We start from the raw sequence: 16,619 nt of genomic DNA, 5'->3' as shown, positions 1-16,619 counted from the left end.
TAATCTGGATTACATTGAAATAGAGTTTTATTTAGGGCATAAAACCCAACAGTTAAGTGATGATTCCCTTCGAGCTTAGCTAAATAGAAGTAAATGGATGAGCTCTTGTTTAAGTGACTAATTCTTAGATCACTAAACATCATTTACAGGTAGCTAAGTGTTTTAAGGGGCAAAATACGTTGAGGGGTGAGAACGGTAAAATTATCCCATCTCGATGTAAATCATCTATATAGAGGATCTTTGATCACAATAAGATTATAACAATGGTTAAATGAGATAGCATATCTATATCGTGGAACATATAATATGCTCTATATAAGTCTGAGAGTGCAATTCTAAGTTCTAAGAGTGGATTCAACGAAGAATTAATAAGTAGGGATTTACTTAGTAAATTCGGTTCACTTATTGGAAGCTCAGCATATAGATCCATGGTCCCCATTCTAGTTGAGACTATACTGCTTGTAAGACTCAATAATTGATTTGTGATTAATCAATTATAATTCTAAAGTTAGACTATGTCTGATTTGTGAATTTTCATTAAGCAGGGGCGAAATTGTAAAGAAAAGAGATTCTAGGTTTATTTATTTATTAATAGACTTTATATGTCTAATTAATAATTAAATTAAATGAAAATATTATTTAATAATCTATTTTAGTTATTAAATAATTAGTTTTGGCATTTAAATGGTTAAAATTGGAAAATTAGTGTTTTTGAGAAAATAGAAATAAAAATTGTGAAAACTGCAAAATCCAAGTAAGGCCCATTAACACCTATGGCCGGCCACTTGGGATGGTTTTTCAAATTGATATTTTCATTATTTTAATGCCAAATAATTACTAACCTAAACCTAGTAGTTGCCTATAAATAGAAAGTGATGGCTCAGTCAAATAACATGCTTTTAATGCCTTTTGTAAAAAAAAAAATCAATTTTTCAGAAAAACTGAGCCTTCCCTCTCTCTTTTATAGCCGAACCTACCTTCTCTCTTTTCCTCTTCATAATTTCGAAACCCTCAGTGATAGAGTAGTGCCCACACACAACAAGTGTTACCTCAATCATAGATTGGAAGACTGTGAGGGATCACACACAAAGAGAAGGACATTCGGGCTCAGATCTTGATAATACTCTGCGACAGAAAGGATACAAGGGTTAGAGATCTGAGTGGAAGGAGACATTATTCCGCTGCCATCAATGTAAGGTTTTCTTAACTTTATATGTGTTTATTTATCGTTTTAGAAAGTTCATATTTAGGGTGTTAAAGAACATACTTGTGAGTAGATCTAAGATCCTGGTAAAATAAATTCCAACATATACAGCGGTCATCCAGTTGATATTTAACGGTAATATTTAACTGGCGTGTCAAATTTGCAAAGAAAAATAAACATAAGGGGGTTTTGCCACAAAAAAAAAAAGTATAAGGGGGTTAAGTGTATAAAAATTAAAACATAAGGGGGTTTTGCCACCAAAAAAAAAAAGATAAGGGGGTTAAGTGTATAAAAATTAAAACACAAGGGGGTTTTGCCACAAAAAAAAAAGATAAGGGGTAAGTGTATAAAAATTAAAATATAAGGGGGTTTTGCCGCAAATTGCTCAACTATAAAACATCTTTCCCTCTACTGTAACTTTGCGTTTCACATGTGGAGGTCTTCCACCTGGGGTGTGATGCCAGTTATGAACTCGGGAGCCCGTGTGTGGGATTGGGTTAAATTCTTATGGTGCCTGGAATCTAGAGGAGTGGTTGTCAAAGAGTTGTTCCTGTATGCTTCGATAGTGGTGGACACAATCTGGAAAACCCGCAACGACAAGGTTCATAATAATTCTTCTTGTAACATTAAGCATTGCATTGACTATATTTCTATGTGTTACGCAGATTATGGTTCTTGCCTTTTTCCTGCGCCAATGACGGTTGAGTCTCCTATTTGGTCTCCCCCCAGAAAATTGGTAAAAATCAATTGTAATGTTAAAGTTGTTTGTGATTCAATGTGTGTGGTGGCTCTGGCTAGGGACTATAAGGAGTCAGTGTTGTGGATAGCTACCAATGTACTCAACTTCTCTAACTCGGTTATAAGTCGCGGCCTATCTGTTAGCTATGGAATCAGCAGTCTACGGGAAGCATTCTTATATGTTGATCGAGAGTGATTCTGAGTCAGTTATCAATACGCTGAAGGGAACATGTTCTATTTGCAGTATTCCTATCTATGTATTTCATTGTAAACAACTCTTTAATTTATTTATTAGCTATAATTTTCGTTTATTTTTATATTATGTAATTTTGTAAACCTATAATATAATTAAATGGGTGTTCGCTAGTAATAATTCCTTCTATACATATAACATTTTGGGTGAGTCTACAATGCACTTTCTTAAAAGGGATGTACTGATACATCCTTGACTTGTTTCGACATTCAGAAGAATTTTTTAGTCTATTTTTTTTTTATTCATGTACGTTATAGCTATTTAAGATAACTTACAAAATTTTGAGAAATTCGGAATAATTTACAATATTGAAAACAATGTTCAAACAGTCTATTTTACACGCGTATAAAATAGTCACGCGTGCAACACACTGTTTGAACGTAGTTTTTGGCGTGTTAAACTTTTCCAAATTTCATAAAATTTTGCAGGATGTCTTAAATAACTATAACGTACATGATTATGAGAAAAAATTTGACTAGAAATTATTTCGCCTGCTAAAACAAACAAAGGTGCATCAATGTATATAAGAGGGTAGATTGTAAAATTTCCTAACATTTTATACGATGACCTTAAGTTTAATTTTCTTTGTTTAATATATCTACGCAGTTTTTTTTTTTCAAAGAAAGTGTATACCGCGATTTGCTTTTCGTCGTTCTTCCCTTGAAACCAGAGCCGCCGGAGGTGGAGGTGGAGGTGGAGGTGGAGATGGAGACGGAGCCGGAGCCGGGGCCAGGACCGGTAACGGAGGTAGAGATGGAGAAGGATATGAGGAGAACAAACATCAGGGAATCTCGGACTTCGGAGGAATCGAATCCTTGCGCCATCTGCCTCGGACCCATTATTCAAGAATCATTCCTTGATAAATGTTTCCGTATGTATGTATTCAACTATTTACATTTATATGTATAGAATGAATAATTGATAGTTTCAATTCTTATTCTGCAGATAAGTTCTGTTACAACTGCATTATGCAATGGACTAAAGTGGTTTCTGGCAAGCACTCTCTCAAACTTGCTTCTGTAAAGTGTCCTCTCTGCAAGGTTCACCTTTGTCTACATAACTTTCAGAACTTTGCGAAAAAAAAACGTAGAGAAGTTGACAATAAATTTCAACTACTAAAATTTTCCTTGATTTTTGCATTGATTACAGACTAAAGACATTTTTCTGTGATCGGTTTAATGGATTCTGTAATTTGTAGGTGGAAAATTTTTCTATAATACATGGATTTGTCGGAAGTTCATTTCAACAGTCTTACATTAATCAGGATTTTGGATATGGGTGTGTTTCTATGTTTTCCTTTTCTTGAGTCTTGCATCTCTGTTGTGAGATTCATTTTCTTATTCATGTATTTTTATATTCAGCTTTGTCTTATCAAAAGCTCACAAGTACAGATTACAGTGTTATTACACCGAACCAGGTATTCGACTCAACTCATCCTGTTGATTACACTGATTTCTTTGCTATGTTTCCCTTTATTTATTCTCCAGCTAGCTAGTGCCTAACTTTGTTGTGTTCAATTAGGGCTTTTGAGTGATATTTTTAGTGTGTCAAGCTATTGGAAATCACACAAGTATCTACATCCAAACCGTTGGCTCCATACTTGGTTGAGAAGGGAAATTCAAACCCTTATGCAGGTCTCTGAGTTAGTGAGCAAAATGATGATAATATGTATAACTTTTTTTTCTTGAGTTCGTGTGGATTTCATGAGCCAGCATGGCTGAATTGCTCGTTTTTTTAGCTGTAGGAGGAAGATGTTGGCATCGTTGTACACCACATATGTGGAGTGATCGATTCATTTCAGACAAAGTACTATTTGCTTTATATTTGTGTCTTAAATTGTTAAAAATATGTGCTTCTCATGAATGAGAATTGGATGATGTTGATACGATGCCTTTACCTTTTTAAATCCTTGGTTTCTGTAGGAGCAAACAACAACCAAAAAGAAACAAGCCAGAAGCCAAAAGTGAAGAGTTTCGATCATTAATATCTGATGCAGCTAGGCCTTTTCTAGCAGCACGAACCGATCTCTTTGTTAGTGAAGTGGAATTGTTTCTTGCTTCGGGTTTGAATATTGAAGCCTATGATGCTGTTTACAAGCAGCGGCTAGGTTGGAGTTCCCCGGGGGAAACTAGTGAGAGTACTCAAGGAGAAACCAGTGAACTGAGAACTGTAATTCCTTATTTGTTTACCTTTGATGAGGACTCTGATGGAACAGATTGAAAGTTTCATCTGCATATGTTGCAATTCAAGTTTTTCCAATATCATATATTCGATATTTATTTCCCCACATTACTACCAATGTAACAATGTCTTTGTTTATTGTCTTCTTAATTTCATATTTTGATCTGACTTATCATATCAACATGATTTTAAACCATCATTTGCATACAAGAATAAAATGTTCAATGACTTGAAGCATTTTATAAGATCTTTGTGTTTGATTTAGACTAAGTCACACTGGACTGTGTCTCAACCCTCGGAATTGTGCAATTGCAACAAGGTTAAATTTTTGGTGACTTTTCTCTTGTGGATGGGAACTGTTGTATTTTACCATTGAAGTTGAAGATATGCAGGCTTAAATAATGACCACAAATTTTTCTGAATAATTTAAGAACAGGCCAACAATCCATATTCCTGCTTTGCCCTTATAACTCTGGTTTAATCCAATAAAAGCAGACCGGCCACTAATGTAAAGTAAAGGGATAATGTTGTCACTCCATGACTAAAATAGATTATATATAATGGCTGATGTTATTCATCAGCTTTATGAAGCTCTCGGTTAGTCAAAGCAAAGTCCGTATAGCTTTCAGGTTCACGTGTTGATAAGCTTTTACTCCGGTGGCAGTGATAGACATGGCTACAGACTCCGATAATGGAGCTTTCATGGAAAAAATTATTCTGCAACCAGCCTCTTCAGATATTCAACTTCCCCTCCATGCCCTCACTTTTGCTGTCAAAGACATGTGAGTCCCTCACTACTAGTAGTTCTTACGTTTTTGTCTAATCTGATGATGTGTACGGTTGTGTACATAAAATTCAAGTACTGCTGTACTGGGTTTCAGTTTCATCTGCATTCTTTTGACTCTGAAGGGATTTATATGTGTAGTATGTATCTATTTTCAAATGGGCTTTTGGCTGCGTAATTCTTATTGTTTGATTCTTCAACTTGGAGCTTGAAAGCAGATTTGATATTGATGGATTTGTAACTGGATTTGGAAATCCTGATTGGGCAAGGACTCACTCACCTGCCACTTCAACAGCTCCAGCAGTTTTGGCTATCTTACGAGCTGGAGCCAAATGTGTTGGTAAAACTGTCATGGATGAAATGGCATACAGGTTAGTATATTGTTTATTTATTTATTATTTTGTTTTGTGAGGTTAGTATATTGTTATGTTGAAGTGTAGAACATTGCTGTGGTATATTGTTTCACACAATGTCATGCTCATATATTTTGGCAGTATAAATGGAGAAAACAAGCATTATGGAACTCCAAGAAATCCAAGTGCACCGGATAGAGTGCCTGGAGGATCTTCTAGTGGATCTGCTGTTGCAGTTGGTGCAGGCCTTGTAGACTTCTCCTTAGGTGGATTATTCTTTCCTACTAACTATTTTTCTTGATTAATATAGGATTTTTTAATAGTATATATTTGGATCAAAATTTATCTAAATCACAGGAACTGATACCGGAGGAAGTGTAAGAGTCCCTGCATCTTATTGTGGAATTTTTGGGTTTAGACCTTCTCATGATATCATTTCTACTTCTGGGGTTATCCCTATGGCACAAAGTTTTGATACAGTTGGTAAGGAACTAAACTATGCTCTAATTTTACCTGCAATGTACAACCCAGTCTGGATGATTTCTTTATTTTTCATATGCAATGAAAATGAACAATTCTTTGAGCTATTTATGACACAACTTCTGGTTTAGGATGGTTTGCTAGGGATCATGAGCTTTTGAATAGAGTTGGACGTGTACTACTGCAATTGCCACAAGTAGATCCTATCAGACCCTCTCAGTTGATCATTGCAGAAGACTGTTTCCAGCTTTCAACTACTCCAGGCAATCTAATCGTAGAAGGTCTAGCTAAATCAGTAGAAAAGTTATTTGGGGGTAAGTTATCAGATGCAATTTCAGTTTTGTTTGTCGTCGATATTGACAAGTCTATTTAATCCCTCTACTTTCTGCTTATACAACTCAGCTGTTTAGAGTGGCTAACATAGTTAGAGAAACAATAGGTTTGTTTATATGTAAAATGGAAATTATATGCTATGATAAGGTATTAAGGTTGGGTCATTAGAAAGGTGATATAGGTATGGATATTCTTTATCTAAAAACTTTCTTAGAGTGAGATGTCATTTACATTTACCAACGCAGGCCATCTCTTAAAATATGCTAACCTTGGGAACTATGTCATGGAAAATGTTCCGAGCTTGAAAAGTTTTGTTAGTAAAGTAAATGTAGAAGAACAAGAGTACAACATTCCATCTTTGGCGGCCTTATCAAGCGCAATGCGTTTGCTTCAAAGGTGTAGATTGTTATACTGGATTCCATTGACTTTAGTGATTACTTTTAACTTCAGTACTTTTCTAAGCAAAATCTTGTCTATTTAGGTATGAATTCAAGAGCAACCATGGTGAATGGGTCAAAGCTGTCAAGCCTGATTTAGGTCCTGGGATATCAGAACGTGTATGTGAAGCTCTTGAGGCAACAGATGAAAACATCGATGCCTGTGTCTCTGTGAAGACCGAAATACGTGCAGCTCTTACTGAACTTCTTGGGGTACTCTCTTTCTCTCTCAGCTTTAAAATAAGCCAGAGCTCTGCGTGTACACTTTGGAACACTAACAATCTCACTCCTGAATTCAGCAAAAAAAAAAAAAGAACAACAATCTCACTCCTGAACTTATTTTTGACAATCTTATGCTTAGAAAATTAAGTAGCATTGATCTTGTAATTTATTTTGACCAATAATATGGAATAAACAGACCTTTCTACCAAGGCCATTGGCCATGAATCTAATTTATCTGATTTGGATTACCACCAGGATTTTGGTGTCCTTGCCATTCCTACACTTCCCGGACCACCACCAAAACTACAGACACCTGCAAGCACTCTTGAAGTGTTTCGTGCAAGAGCGTTTAGCTTGCTATCCATAGCTGGAGTATCCGGGTTATGCCAGGTTTTCTTTCTCACTTTTTCTTGTTACTTTCTCTTCAAGTAATCAAATGTCTAACATGTTAAACACTTAACAACTTTTTCCCAATCCCAATCATGGAATTTCATGGGAATTCATTTCTGTACCTAATATAGGTGAGCATACCACTTGGGAAGTATGATAGCCTTCCTGTGTCAGTTTCCTTATTGGCAAAGCATGGCTCAGATGGGTTCCTACTCAATCTTGTTGAGACCATTTACCAAACTCTCAGAGAACAAATTGGATTGTCAACCGAATGAAACCTGTCTCTGCTTTCTTTTCTGAAAAATGTTAGGGACACCTGTGGTCCTGGCCACCACATTAGTACAATTGTAGGTCAACATACTACTACTATTATATTACTACTATTATTTTCCTCTTTTTGAACTTTATATCAGTCCAAGTCTTTAACTATGACTAATACCATGAATATATAGCTGCAGTTCCTCAAATGACTGCTTTGTCAAAGTAATTTATTTGAATGAAAATAATTGGAGTAGTTATAGTAAATACCCCAATTTTTTTTTTTTTTTTTTGCTGAATTATATACTATTTTGCCTCCAAAAATTTGTACTTTAAGAAATATATCTAAAAAATAGTGGCAAAAAACTAGTTTGTCAAGCACACCAACATATGAAATGAAATTTGCATTGGGTTATAACGAATTGCTAGACCATCTTGAATGGAAGGTTTTAAAAATTGTGTTGAATTTGGCCAAGAATAATTTTGTGATGTATTTGTATCAATTTTTAATAGTGATCTAAGGTATAATTGTAAAACTTGATGTAAAATTTATTATTTTCATTAAAAAGAATTTCATTAAAAAGATTATTAATTTTATTATGCAAAATGATAAAAAGTAGGGTAAATACCATTTTGGACCCTGTATTTTGCAAAAGCTACAGATTGGATCCTGTGTTTTGTTAAATGACAAAATGGACCCTGTATTTTCTAAAATAGTAAAAATAAGACCCTGAGCTTAATTTTTAACAACTTTTTTTTAATATAACTGACTTGAAGACAATGCTTAATACGAACAGATACAAAAAAAATGTAAACAGTTTTGTCATAACACTTTTAGATCGGATTATAATTAAACTTTATTTTGACAAAAAATTAATTCAGGGTCCTATTTGTACTATTTTAGAAAATACAGGGTCCATTTTGTCATTTAACAAAACACAGGGTCCAATTGGTAACTTTTGTAAAACAGAGGGTCCAAAATGGTATTTACCCTAAAAAGTAATGTAAGCATATCCAATTATGCTCTCTAATTTTAGTTACTCTTTAGCTATTTTAATTAGAGAATCATATTTTTTCATCTCACTTCAACCACTCTACTTTAGCTTACATTTATAATTTAATATTTTATTTAAAATTTATAATATCAAATATAAATTAGTTTATCAATTAATTATATTACTTCAAAATTAATATTTGTAACAACTATATTTACAACAGTTATATTTTTAACGGCTCGTCTACATTTACAATTGCTATATTCACAACTATATTTTTAACGGTTATATTTACAACGACTATATTTCTAATGGCTATTTTTGTTTTTTTTTTTTTTTTTATAGATAAGACCATTTCATATCTCATATTGTCCATCTACATTTTATCCATCAAGTTTATATATCATATCTGTTATCTCAAATTTGTCCACTGATATGGTATGTTCACGTAAGTCAAGATAAAGTACATGTGGAATATAATTTTGCCAATAGCAAGATAAAGTCTCCTTACAAGGTATGGCAAAACCGTCAAGCAACAAGCGAAAGAAGTTAAACGAGTTGTTAAGGAGCTGTACCACCATGTCTGGCTGACCAAGGGGAGTCTATAGGCTGGCCAGGGTTTGAGCACAAGTTGGCCAGTCAAAATGTGACTTTCAGACCAAGGGAGGGTCCGATCGACCAACGAAGCCTGACCTCTGCAAGGAAAAGGTGTACAAAGGTTGGCCTCCACCTACAAAGGCTGGTCTCAACTCACCAAGGTTGGCCATCACAAAGGTTGGCCATCACCTACTAAGACTAGCCAACACATGCAAGGACTTGACCGACTCTGGACAAAGCTGGCAGGAACATGACCTGCCAGACCCTAATAGGAGCATGGCTGGTCAGACCCTAGAAGGCACATGGCCCGCCAGACCTCAACCTGCAGACATTGTATGGCCAGCCAGCCTGCATCTTGCAGGTGCATGGCTGACCAACTTTTGCCTAGGAGGACATTAATGTGCAGCCTTCATTCGTGGACAGCAAGTCAAGCAATGGACTGGGCCTTAACAACCTACGGAAATAGAAGAAAAATATATATTTTCAAGAGGCAATTTAGTCATTTGTATTTTATTAATTAATTAATTATGTAAATAATGCTTTATTTACCTATTTCTAAGAATATTAGGCATGTAATCTCTACTATAAGAAGAGCATTAGCCTATCTCTAAAACCTTAAGTCATTAAGCCTCTAAGCTCCCTAAGCTCTCAACTCTAAGTCTGAAATCTTAATCTTCTTTTCTCTCTCTTTGCTACACGCCCAAAAGGCTCTCTCCCTCTCTCTCACATGCCTCCAAGGCTTTATCTCTCTCTCATTAGAGACTTGCCTACTGATTCATACATTGTAATCTTAAGAGAGCTACTTCAGATCCCATCATTATAGTGATAGTAGGTTATTACCCGCTAACTAAGGGGGTCGAACCTTTATAAAATCCTGTGTCTATTTATTTTTCTATTCTAATTATGTAACACGTGGCAAGCATCAACATCACATTCGACTCCACTGTCAGTTGGTCAATTTCTAAGGTCAACCATATCTATCAAGTTTATATCGACTTTATTTATTATAAAATATTTCACAGATAGTAATGGGTCGTAATCAATTAGTTAAAATTCTTTTTGACGATGATCTTTTATTATTGACCATACCAAGTACACCGCCCGCCCGAACACCAAAAAACCGAAAACTGTAAAAACCGCCTTCAGTTAAAACTTCCTTTGCATGGTTAGTTTTAGTGTCAATGGCAAACTGACCGATTAAACCGAGAACTAACCAAACATATATATTATACACTATACATATATAATATAATTATTTTTGTACATATTAATATACAATTTTATTAAACTAGTTTTGCTTCTTATCTTTTTTATTTAATGTCTCAATTATTCATTGCTTTATTTTATTATAATTTGATGTATTTACGTATTATATACACACATTCATAAAATAATACGAGTTTTTTAATATAACTCATTACCATATTAGTAGCACAAATAATTTGAACAAATTTTAAAAAAAAATATTTTATATTATTTATTTAACTAAGTTTTTATTTTTAAATTATACGATATTTGATACATTACTCTATTTGTTTTAGTTTTGAAATAATTATAGAAAATTTAAAGACTTATTTTCTTTTAAAAAAAATGAAGCTCAGCTAACCGACCAAACCGTGGATTAAAACGGTCGGTTTTTTACATTTATATAATGGTTGGTCGGTTTTCGGATTATAACCATGAAAACTGAAAACCAAATTTTGGATATTTTTGTATAAAAAACTGACCAAACCGACCGTTGCTTACCCCTAGACCATGGTAATGACTGAAGAAGAAAAATGACAAATGAGAGTCCAACACGCTGTCGTCGTGGATCTACTGTAGGTCCTACTGTTATTCAACGTGATAGAGTTGAAGGTAATGAAAGACTTTATCGTGAATATTTTGCAGAAACACCAACATTTGATCCTCATTTATTTCGGATGAGGCTTATAATTTAAGGCATTAATTAAATTTAATAATAAAATATTAAAATGACATTCAAATAAATATAAAAATTATGTATTTATTGTGATGTAAATTTTATATTATGTAATTTAAATTTGGATATTTTACTGTTATGTGATAAATTTGGATTAATTTTTGACACATTATTGAAGGCAGCAAACATTTTATAGGATATAGCTATATTTTAACAATAGATCAATGAAGATGCTCTTATATTTATCAAAATTCTCCAGCAAAAAATGTTAAAATAAGAATAATACCAACAAAAAATTTCATTCAAGGATGACAACTTTTTTTTGTAACTTTTTTTTGCAGCAACAATAGCAACTTTAGTTATATTATTATTAGGGATTTTCTTTCTTGGTCAATATTAGGGATTTTTTTCTTCTCCCAAATTAAATTTTGTTCAAACTCCATCACATTACTAACACAACGCCTCAATATGTTTACCTGTATAACACACTATTCATTTTCTTTGTTCACGTAAAAATGAACAACATACAATCCCTTCCTTCTTCATTGTCTTCTTATTCCCGACAAACAGATTTCTTTGCTCATTTACTAGTTCAGTTTCAATGTTGCCAACCAAAAGTAGCATCCACGCGCCGAGAACCACCGCATAAAAAAAATAGAATTTGTACATATATTTATACTAGATAAATGTTACGTGTCAAGCCACGTATGCTTAATTTTATTTTAGGTTATATTTTCTTTTTTTAAATATTATATTTTATATTAAACAATATTTAATTTAGATTAATAATAGTTAAAGCATAATAGTAATTTGAAAAAAAAAATTAAGTAATATATTGTCTAAAGTTTTAAGAAATAAAAATTAAATTCAAAATGTTAGTAAAATATATTAAAAACAATAATAGTGAATTTAAAATTGTAAACAAAATAATGTGTAAAATGGACAATTTTTTTTTTTTTCATAAAAAAATCTAGTTCTTAAGTTTTGATGATTTCAATAAAACAACATACAAAGTTTGCAAAATTAAAAGAAAACATTGTAGTTTTGAAATTAAAGAAAAATAATTCTTAAATAATTTTTTTAATGTAAAGTTATCAATTAATTTCTTTTAATTTATAAATGAAATTACTAAATTTATTTATTATAAAATTAAAATTGTATATTTGTAATAATCAATAATATAAAATTAAAGTTATTTCAAAATTACTAAAAATTATTTACAATTTTGTACAGTCAAAATTGATAAGAGTTGCCTCAAGTTTTTAAAAGGATCTCTAACAATCATTATGGGAGAATACAAACATGGTTTGTACTATCTTGTTGGAGAAATTGTTACTGGTGTTGCCACACCAGCCACCTGTTCTAAGAATGGAGCTAACAAGAACAATTTGACTGATCAAACCAGACTTTGGCATTAAAAGCTTGGGCATGTGAATGACAGAGGACTCATTAAACTTGAGAAGCAAGGGATTCTGAAAGATAAACTGTTTGGGAAACTAGATTTTGGTGAAGAATGTGTATTGAGGAAAACTTGTAGGCTAAAAATCCCAACTAGCATGCACACATCAAAATAACCCTTGGGTTACATTCACTCTGACCTATGGGACCATTAAGAGTTAAGACATTTGGTGGAGAAAAAGCTACTTCCTGAGTCTAATTGATGATTTCTCAAGGAAGGTATGGATCTTCTTACTAAAAAACAACAAGATGAAGCTTTTGATACCTTTGTGAATTAGAAGAAACTGATTAAAAATCAGATTGGGAGGAAGATTAAGAAACTCAAGACAAACAATGGTCTTCAATATTGCTCCAGTATGTTCAAAGAATATTGTGTCAAGGAAGGAATAGAAAGGCATCACATAGCTCTAAAGACTCCTCAACAGAACAGCCTTGCAGAAAAATTGAATAGAACCCTCATAGAAAGGGTTAGATGCTTGCTAACTGGAGCTGGTTTGGAAAGACAATTTTGGGAGAAGCTGTTAAGATAGCATGCTACTTGGTGAACAGGTGTCCCTCTACTACAATTGTTTTCAAGAAACCTCAAGAAAAATGGACTGGTAAGGTTCCTAACTGTGATCACCTGAAGGTGTTTGGGTGTTTTGCCTATGTTCACATCAGGCAAGACAAGTTGTAACCAAGAACAATCAAATGCCTATTTCTTGGCTACCCTGAAGGGGTAAAAGGTTACAAACTCTGGTGTCTTGAACCAGATTTCAAAAGACCCATCATCAATAGGGATGTTATCTTCAATGAGAAGGAAATGACCTTGAATCTCCAGAAGAAAGCATATGCACAAGGTACAGACAACAATGTTAGAACTCAAATTCAACTCAACCAGAATACAGTGGGTAGAAGAGAGATTAGATGTAATATTCCGAAAACCTAATTATGAATAATTAGGATTTATTATATATTATGGATTAATTAGGTAGTAATGAGTAGGATTATGATCCTATTAACCTAATTTATCATAAATTGTAAATTTTGCCATAAGTGGATAAATAAGCGTAATTTAATAATTATGGAGATTTATTTGAAATATGTGAATATAATATAAGTTATTTGTGAGATAAAAATTTTTTCAAGTTCGGCAACTCTGGAGACCCCAGTGGATGCCAAAAATGTCACAACGACATTAGAGAATATGATTCTTAGAACTTCTATTTTCGGAAACTAATAATGTGGATGGCTGGGAACACAATCTACAATTATGGAATCCTAACTTTCCTTACGGATCAAATGTTGGTTCCCTTTATGTATTAATTTTGGTACTAGAAAGTTGCGCGCAAATTCAGATAGAATCTTAAACTATACTTCCACTAGTGTATTAATGGAACTAAAGGATAAAGAAGTAATTAGAAGGCTAAAATAGTATTTTGACCAAAACTAATTATGAACCAACACATAGAAGGCTAATCACTAGAATTGATTATATAAATAGACACTGCAGTTAAACTCAATAAATATAATTCTATAATTATTAAGAGTTCAATTCTATATATAGTGGAGTAATCATGGAATTAATAAACAAGAATTATTTGGTTGATGAGACTCAATAAATAATCTAGTTTATTGGAGCTTAGAATTATAGGTCCATGGTCCTCGAATCACCACCTTAAAACACTGTCAAGGGTATGGATAAAGAGTAGTATAAAGATGTTCAAAAAAATTTATTTTGAATTGGAGAAATAGTAATTATTTATTTTTGTAATAAATAAATAATTTTTCAAATTAATTAGATAGGGAAAAGACAAAAATTGCTAAAACAAAATTTGTCAAGACAAGATTTATCAAGTTAAAAGTACTTGTCAAGACAAAAGACACCAACCTTGTCTTAAACAACAAGGGTAGGTGCCTAGCTTATGTCCTGTCCCTATGGGGTTTATCTTTTTAGATTAATTAATTATTTAATTAATTAAATTCGATAAATATTTGAATTTGAAAAGTGGTTAAAGATATTTCAAAGTTGTTGAAATATCCTCTCAAGTAGTTGAGAGATTCTCTCATAAATATCTTTAACTAAATTCAGCTATAGATATTTATTTATTTAAGCAATTAAATTTGATTTAATTGAAGAGATTTAACAGCTATAAATAGAAGTAACACTTTGACATCACTTTAACACTATGATTTTTGAAATTATAGAGGAGAAAAGAAAATTGTTTTCTCCCTCAATTGTTCTTGCTCATGTGTTGAGAACTCAACAAGAACAAAATTTATACACTTTATCCTAATAGTCCATACTATTCCTTGTGTGTGGTAGATCGATTTGGAAGACACTGGTGTGAGTCCAATTGCAATTCCTCATCATCTGGATTAAGGGGTACAACGTATGAGAAGTTTCGAGGATACCTTGATAGGCTTCAAGAAATATACTCTAAACTTATTATTTTTATTATTTTGATTTAATGTACACCCATATGGAGATCTATTGGGATATGGTACAATGATAATCAGATAATACGAAACTCTTTCGCTGCTTACCCAATTTAGTACCATAAAAACCAACACCTAAAACTTTTGAAGAAGTTATAAAGTGCAATGATGCAAAGAAGTGGAACTATGCAATGAATGAGGAGACAGACTCTTTGAGGAAGAACAAGACTATGGTTTGTGTTCCAAGACCCAAGGGAAAGAGTATTGTAAAATGTATGTGGCCCATTAAACAGAACGAAAGATGTCATATGTTAGAGAAGGAGAAAGAGGATATGAGCTAGATCCCCTACTCTAATGCAGTTGGTTTGAGGTTGTATCGTATGGAGAGTACCATACCAGATACTGCATATATTGTAAGTGCTCTTAGCAAGTATATGGAAATGCCTGACAAGATACACTAGGTGGCTATGAAATGGATTTTTTGGTACTTAAAAGGGACAATAGATGTTGGACTTGTGTTTAGACAGTCACAAAATTAAACTTTGGTGGAAGGGTTTTGTGACCCAAACAATGCAGGGGATAGAGTTAGAAGGAAGTCTACTTTAGCTTACTATTTTATGATTAGATGTAATTGTGTGAGTTGGAAAGTCCAACAACTGGTGGTGGCCCCATCAACCATTAAAGTAGAGTATATCTCAGCAATAGAAGCAATAAAAGAGGTGGTGTGGATTAAAGGAGTGCTAAAAGAGTTAAACTTGCTGAGTAGTGTGCCTATAGTGTATGCTGACAACCAGAGTTGTGTTCATCTCTGTAAAAATCATGTCTTTCATGACATAAACAAACATGTGGAGATTAAATACCACTTTATAAGAGACAAAGTGACATAGGGAGAGGTCGCAATGGAAAAGGTTCTCACTAGATATAACCCTGCAGACATGGGACCTAAGGTGGTAACCCTAGCTAAGTTTAAACATTGCATGAACTTGCTAAGGATAGAGAAAGGAAGCTGACCCTAGTGGTCATTAAAGCTAAGACCCTCAGAGCATCATCAACAATCATTGGTTGCTTAACAGAAGCTAGGTGGAATAATACAGTTAACCAGAGTATTAAATTACTAATCATTGAGTATGAAATGACATTTTTATCCACAACACATTACAACTTACAACAGGAAAAAAAAAACAGAACACAAGAGATAAAGACAATTACAAAGACATACTCTACCAAGATCAAGAAACAAATAGTTACAAAATCAATTACAATAAATATCACTGGTGGCTCAACCTAACCAGATCAGTTCACAGACCTAGATATATTTAAAGGATACATTTTTTGGTTGGAAACAGAGCCAAGAAAGAGCCAAAGAGAGTGCTTCAGTTTAAGATAAGCCTTGAGAGAGAGTTTCCTCTGAGAGAGCTTTGTATAGCTCGGTTTATTTGTTCATGTAAAGAAAAAAAACAAAAAGAGAGATATGTTAGTTATCAAGAGAGAAAATAAGAGAGAAATCAAGAGATAAATCAAAGTTGTAAATCATACTTTTGTAACCTGTTGCTGATGAATAGATTCAAGCTCTGAGGTAGCATGATGGAGAAGTATC

At 33.3% G+C, this 16,619-nt stretch overlaps 2 protein-coding genes across 3 annotated transcripts; both read left to right on the top strand.

The window, feature by feature from the left end:
* Nucleotides 1–2,748: 2,748 nt before the first annotated feature.
* Nucleotides 2,749–4,551, top strand: LOC115719678 (uncharacterized). The gene is made up of 7 exons (XM_030648808.2): nt 2,749–3,066; nt 3,141–3,235; nt 3,394–3,473; nt 3,557–3,612; nt 3,717–3,829; nt 3,940–4,001; nt 4,118–4,551. Exons 1-7 carry the CDS (start codon nt 2,901–2,903, stop codon nt 4,413–4,415), a joined length of 870 nt encoding a protein of 289 aa, XP_030504668.1. The 5' UTR covers nt 2,749–2,900; the 3' UTR covers nt 4,416–4,551.
* Nucleotides 4,552–4,784: 233 nt separating this feature from the next.
* On the top strand, nt 4,785–7,900 carry LOC115719677 (amidase 1). 2 transcript variants are annotated; one of them, XM_030648807.2, is made up of 9 exons: nt 4,785–5,158; nt 5,379–5,531; nt 5,655–5,779; nt 5,871–5,996; nt 6,125–6,307; nt 6,572–6,722; nt 6,808–6,976; nt 7,241–7,375; nt 7,507–7,900. In XM_030648807.2, exons 1-9 carry the CDS (start codon nt 5,049–5,051, stop codon nt 7,648–7,650), a joined length of 1,296 nt encoding a protein of 431 aa, XP_030504667.2. In that variant the 5' UTR covers nt 4,785–5,048; the 3' UTR covers nt 7,651–7,900. The 2 variants fall into 2 exon arrangements, with proteins under 2 accessions (XP_030504667.2, XP_060966844.1); XM_061110861.1 differs by having other exon boundaries at nt 4,860–5,158; nt 5,376–5,531.
* Nucleotides 7,901–16,619: the final 8,719 nt, after the last annotated feature.

Source organism: Cannabis sativa, chromosome 2 (assembly GCF_029168945.1).
Source record: "Cannabis sativa cultivar Pink pepper isolate KNU-18-1 chromosome 2, ASM2916894v1, whole genome shotgun sequence".
Lineage (NCBI taxonomy): Eukaryota > Viridiplantae > Streptophyta > Magnoliopsida > Rosales > Cannabaceae > Cannabis > Cannabis sativa.
This window is presented reverse-complemented; position numbering and strand designations above follow the sequence as displayed.

What these genes read in the sequence shown, in the direction of transcription:
- LOC115719678 (XM_030648808.2), top strand. Translation starts at nt 2,901, where the DNA reads ATGGAGACGGAGCCGGAGCCGGGGCCAGGACCGGTAACGGAGGTAGAG. An exon ending in GTGTTATTACACCGAACCAG is followed by an intron (nt 3,613 to 3,716) that starts GTATTCGACTCA and finishes GTGTTCAATTAG; the next exon opens with GGCTTTTGAGTGATATTTTT. An exon ending in ATCGATTCATTTCAGACAAA is followed by an intron (nt 4,002 to 4,117) that starts GTACTATTTGCT and finishes TGGTTTCTGTAG; the next exon opens with GAGCAAACAACAACCAAAAA.
- LOC115719677 (XM_061110861.1), top strand. Translation starts at nt 5,049, where the DNA reads ATGGCTACAGACTCCGATAATGGAGCTTTCATGGAAAAAATTATTCTG. An exon ending in GCAATGCGTTTGCTTCAAAG is followed by an intron (nt 6,723 to 6,807) that starts GTGTAGATTGTT and finishes TTGTCTATTTAG; the next exon opens with GTATGAATTCAAGAGCAACC. An exon ending in GAGTATCCGGGTTATGCCAG is followed by an intron (nt 7,376 to 7,506) that starts GTTTTCTTTCTC and finishes TACCTAATATAG; the next exon opens with GTGAGCATACCACTTGGGAA.